This window comes from Suillus discolor, assembly GCF_016758755.1.
Source record: "Suillus discolor strain FC423 chromosome Unknown F5147scaffold_558, whole genome shotgun sequence".
Classification (NCBI taxonomy): domain Eukaryota; kingdom Fungi; phylum Basidiomycota; class Agaricomycetes; order Boletales; family Suillaceae; genus Suillus; species Suillus discolor.
In genome coordinates, this window is record NW_024541805.1 from 1 (window position 1) to 5,829 (window position 5,829).

The window sequence follows — 5,829 nt, forward strand, 5'->3', positions numbered from 1 at the left end:
AACTTGATGTCGTTGTGATTGTCAGATGAAGACTAGAATTTAAGAGGTGCTGTGCTGGCAGGTGACCACGATATTTTAACCAAGTGCATCAAGGTTGTAGGTACCACGTACTATCAGACAAGAATGAGTATCAATTTCCAGAAGATGTCTCATTGGCAATTGCGCAGTAGTGGTTGTCACCTTCCACGTCACGTGTATGGAGGCCAGCGGAGTTCAAAAAACAGCCGATATTTGACGAAGCTGCCTATAATGACGAGGCTGCCCAATTACAATTATGAAGCTTCCCCGGCCACACGCTGGAGGCACGTGACCTATTTCAAAGTTGTCCAAGGTCTACGCCTTCCTCATTAGGGCTCCGTGCGTTGGAGTTTTTGACAGGTTTTTAACGTGTTTTTTAACGAGTCGATAACTCGGGGTTGATATTGGGGTGTCAAAAACTAAAATATATATGTATATGATCTCGGGAACATAGCCTATCGAATTCTCCATCCGAACATCCGAAATCACCGAAAAGTCGTTAAGATATGACCGACGATCTGTCAACTACCGTCCAATTGAGCGTTCGGCTGAATCGGCTCAATGATTGCAACAAAAATTTACCTTGATGAGCTTCTCGAGGACATTGGGCGCAATAACGCACAGTGGAGCCACCTCCGAAAGGCACTAGCACAACTTCACATAGTATCCCCCTCGGAAACTCCAAATATAATTTTGAGCACTATGCTCCAGATCCAGAGAGGGTCGAACTCTATGCAGTACGAAGCCGCACTGAATAATGTGCTCGAGGTCACATTTGCACCCAGAGGCCGGAAGGATGAGTCAGCACCGTGTCCGTTCGAGTTTCAAGAGCGTGGGCCAGGTCTTGTTGCAGTCGTTGATGTCCTAACGGCTGCCCTCAACGAGTTTCCTGATTCCGTGCTGCTTCGAAAATGGGTTCATGATCTGTGGCGGACCACCATTTATCACAATGAGTGTGCAAAGCAAGCAGTGAGGAATACATATATAAAATAATATTCACTGACACATCATATGAGGTTCCGAGTTCTACTACCAACACCGAAAATGCCAAAGGTGACTCCGAGGCACTCGATATTGATGCCGGGACTTACTATCAGAGAAGCCGGTGGAAGGGGCAAGCAGGACACCTCAACTACAGGATAGCACAGTTCCAACGCCTCCGGGAGGGCCTGTACAGTGGGCATTTGCATTACCGTAGCGAAAAAATGTCAAAATGACCTGAAAAAACGCATTTTTTGAGTCTGTCAAAAACTGGTCAAAAACTAGTTTTTAACTCGTGTCAAAAACCCCTCGAGGGTGGGGGTGAGTTAAAAACTCGTCGTTAACTCCGTGGGTAGTTTTTCACGGAGCCCTATTCCTCATATTGGTGCTTATGATCCAGATAGAGTGATCGGTGGTCAACTTCCAACGGGAAAACGAAGTGAGCGACAGTCGACAGTGGCCGGACGACTCGGGGCATTGCCACCAGTCATCTGAGTCGGTAAAGACTACGAACAAATGCCACTCTGGAGTCTGGGAGAGCTGCGGCAAGAGCCATCGTCCCTGTGGAATCGAATCCCCCGTCACGAAAGAAAGAGCAAGCACAGACACCTAGGTCTAGTCACGTTCCAGAGTCTTCGTGACGAGTTATCATGCAATTGTGGTCAAATGGTCGACTGTTCTTCCCCTATCCATTGCAATTGCAATCCTTGCGTTTGTCAGCCTGGCACGTCATCGTGGAATAGAAACATAAAAGAGGAAAAATTAATCAAATGAAAACCCATTTTTCTGGCTAACAATGCCTACAGTCTCTGCAGAACTCGTGTACTTTACTCCGCCCCCTGACGGGTCCCGCCCATTCACCACTATAAATGCTGATCCGGCGACAGGCCAGCGTGCGCGTAATTGGGAGCAAGAGGTGCATACCGTCGAGATTGAGAACGTCAGGGGCAAAGAAAGTGACTACACCTTGGATACTGCAGGCTTTCAATACGTCACGAAGCCCTCCAAACACAGTGCCTTTATCAATGACGAAGAGATCAGAGGAGAATACTATCCAGAGAGCATTGAACTTCTCAAGGACATCACGGGGGCAAGCAAAGTCGTCCTTTTTGACCACAGTACGTGTGAAACGGGCGCATCATACTCGATTATCTGACTTTTGTTGCATCTTAGCGGTTAGACGCCACCGCCCTGGAGACGTGGAATCGGACGAAACAAAGCGACAGCCTGTTAATCAAGTTCATGTAGACCAAACTCCTGAGTCGGCTACCGCTCGTGTGCATCGTCATTTGCCTGTCGGCGAAGCGGAGAAGCTGGTCAAAAAGCGTTTCCAGATCATCAACCTTTGGCGACCCATTTCTCACCCCGCAGTCGACCATCCATTGGCGTTGTGTGATTACAGGACTGTCGACGCAAAGAAAGATCTCGTTCCTCTCGCATTAATCTATCCGGATCGTGAGGGCGAGACTTTTGGGGTCAAATCTAACCCGACACATAGGTGGAAGTACCAAAGAGGTATGAAACCGGATGAAGTAGTCTTGATCAAATGGTTCGCTCATTATCCATTATGTTTTTGGTCTGTAATGATGCGCTTACCTTGCCCACAGCTACGATTCGGCTAAGGGCGATAACATTGCTAGGTTCACCCCACATACTGGGTTCAAGGATCCCTCGGCACCGCAGGGAGTGCCGCTCAGGGAGTCCATCGAGCTTAGGGCGTTGGTTTTCTATGACTAGAGGCACCATTGTTATGACACCCATATTCGCTTGCGCCTTCATGCTTCATTTCACATTTCTGCATTTCATTACGGAAGTGAACGTGACTGGCCCACTTTTTTAAACGATTGTAAATATAAAGTTGTCATCCTCCGCAAGTGCCTCAATAAGTCAAGTGTTCCATTCCGAGGTGCCCAAACTCCCTAAGAGAAACCATAATATATATAGGTCGCGATCAAGTCGTCTGAAGCTATTCGCTCATTCCAGCGCAGCCCAGATGCCCCGATCACCAACTGGCTCGCTGATAATATTTTTCTTTGGTTTGTGTCTCACTTGGCAGTTCGACACCCATCCCATATCAGACTGTCGTTGTTATTCAATTCACCCACTTTTGTATCTGGAGTGACCGGAAGAAGATAGGAAGATCTGCAAATCAAGAAATAGCTAGAGTAGAATGAATGAAGCCATACGTAACGAGTATAGCTTCACTTGCTGCGGGATGCGACTTGTCACAATACCGACTATCAGTGGAAGAAATGATAGTCAAGGAGTGGTCTTCTCGGTTTCCCAGGAAACCCACGAGTAAGTCTAGTGGCAGAGAGGACAAAGGCTTCCGGTAGAATGAGCAAGAAGCCCAGCAGGACCAGCAAATTCGAGATGTTTAGCAGGCTAATAGTGAAACAATCAATTTCCCACACAATTTGTTCAGCCAGTTGTACCAGCATGATGCGCACCTCAATTCTTTAAACACCTTTCTCCCAACTCATGATGAGTACACCATCGAGGAATGTTTGGCATCGCGACAATCAATGCAAATGGATACCGGTCTTACATGAGATGGCGGCTGGCATTGATATGGCCAAGTGATACAACGTGCTGAGGTATAGAGCATCAGACAAACAGCATCAGATCTTGCGATGAATCACACTGCCTTGCTCGTGGTAGCGAACATTAACAATGATCATATAGTCCAACTCTCAAGTGTATTTCATAGCACGAACGCCGTGACTACCAGTGCTGCAGTGATTGTTTAGCTCGACACCAGCAACACATGACAGTTAAACGAACCAGCGATTTGATGAGCATCTCTTTGCTTGAGAGACGACCGCTCGGCGAATTCGGCGAATTGCGCGACTCCGAAATGGCCGAATCCGTGTCCATCAATTCATTACCACAGAAGAACTGCCTTTAACACCTGTGTATTATCCATGTTAAGACCCTGGGTCATGGGTGGTTCCACATAAGTAATTGGATATGGCGATGCTCGTCAAGGAGCGCTTCCACATGAACATTCCAACCGACAAGAGCGGGGCAGTGTCTCTGTGTAAAGACTCCGAGATCTGAATCATTAACCAGGGTATGGTCAGAGATAAGTTGAATGATGCTATTCGAGGGAGAGCGAGGCAGGCAGATTGTCAATGAGTGACTCACAATTTACCTGTATGCGCTCATTTTCATACAATTCTGGCACGCATTGCTAGGGATGCGATGAAACTGCAGCGGGTACAGCAGTAAGTAAACATCCAACAGAGAGGATGCATATATCTGATATCTGATATCATGCAACGACAGATCTTAAGTGAGAGAAATAGCAACTAGGCCATCAATTGATGATAGCAAAGATGACAAAAAGAAAGAATGGAAGTACGTGAGAACATTGTACCACGGAGGATCAACGCACCAACTTATAAATAATCATGCACACCTCCCAGAACTAAGTTCCATTAATCGAAGCCGACTTCCCGCATAGCTTTAGATCTGGAGAATGGGCACATGAGGAGACATAGGGTCTCTGAAGTAACTCCCAAGTGCCTGAAAGCCTATTGCAACTCAAATGCAGATTGGTTTTTGGGTTAGAACTGTAGTAACTAGTTACTGAAGAGAATGAAGCCGCATTGGAGGTTTGAAATTTGGTGTTCGACAGAATCAAGTCAATTTTAGACCGAATGATCATCATGATGAGGCTCGCCTGTCGGAGTTAGAATTAACTTTTGCTTGCCGCTAGCCCTAGTACGTTAGTACACATCACGATCAAAGTCTCGACAGGCAGACTTACCATATGATGTCAACCATGTGTACCAGAATATGAGCGCTTGAGCCACAACCTCCTTCCATCATGCATCCTGTGCTCCAATTACACACTGCAACCATCATGATCCATACATCACGAGCAAGGCACCCTCCGCCGAATCTGCTAGATCCAAGTCACACACTGCAATCACGGCCGTATTGCTGCGCATACTACAGTATGTACTAGTACTTATCTTCAACTGCTCGCTGCATTTATTCACACGTTGGGTCACAAGAAATATGTCAGTCCCAGACACCTTCAGTTTGCAGCTAGTAAAGGTAATTCAGTCGTGCTTTGTCTGCAACCCTTCTCTAATGTCTCTCGTTAACGAAGTACACTAACGGTAAGGTCAGGTTGATGACAACGTTCATCGTTATTCACGACTCAACTTTAGTCGCCGCGTTAGCAGTCCTAGTAAGTTGTGCTGTTTCAATCTCATCGATGATAATTGATTATCACCAGGCTTATGACTACTTTGTCACGTTACACCTCTGAAGTCAGCAAAAATAGACCTACCATACCTTGGTGCTGATCTTTCTTGTAGGTCCAGTGGTCTTTGGGACGGAAGTGGGGGATCGTTCGCACTACCTTCATGGTTTCGCGATATGTGCCTTTTGCTGGTGCAATCATGACCTCGTACAGTGAGATACTTACTCCAGTGCGCACTACTACACAAAAGCTTATTCTTGACTAGCCGCTATTAAGACATGGGGCACGCAAAATGTGAGTATATCTTCGATCTGTGCAGTGGACAATTACCCCCCACTACAACTCACGTCAATGTAGTGTGTGCCATTAATAATGCTACAAATGGTTGGTTCAGACGATTTTCATCACACGGATTTGCAATAACATTTTGCAGGTATGCATTTCCTAGGAATCATTGCCTCGGAAGGTTAGCTTTTTTATACGACGTCACGGTATGAAACTACATTCAAACACAGGATTGTTGATTGCCAGAATATACGGCTTTTCTGGCAATAACAACACTTACCTGATCGTTCTCCTCTGTTTTGCTTCGGTACAATGATATCTCTATTTCC

General features: G+C 46.3%; 1 protein-coding gene across 1 annotated transcript; it reads left to right on the plus strand.

Moving 5' to 3' along the window:
* Nucleotides 1–579: 579 nt before the first annotated feature.
* Nucleotides 580–1,494, plus strand: F5147DRAFT_661346 (uncharacterized protein; the record flags this gene model as incomplete). Its single annotated transcript, XM_041434707.1, has 4 exons — nt 580–987; nt 1,035–1,194; nt 1,285–1,320; nt 1,400–1,494. 4 exons carry the CDS (start codon nt 580–582, stop codon nt 1,492–1,494), a joined length of 699 nt encoding a protein of 232 aa, XP_041284123.1.
* Between the last annotated feature and the right edge of the window lie 4,335 nt (nt 1,495–5,829).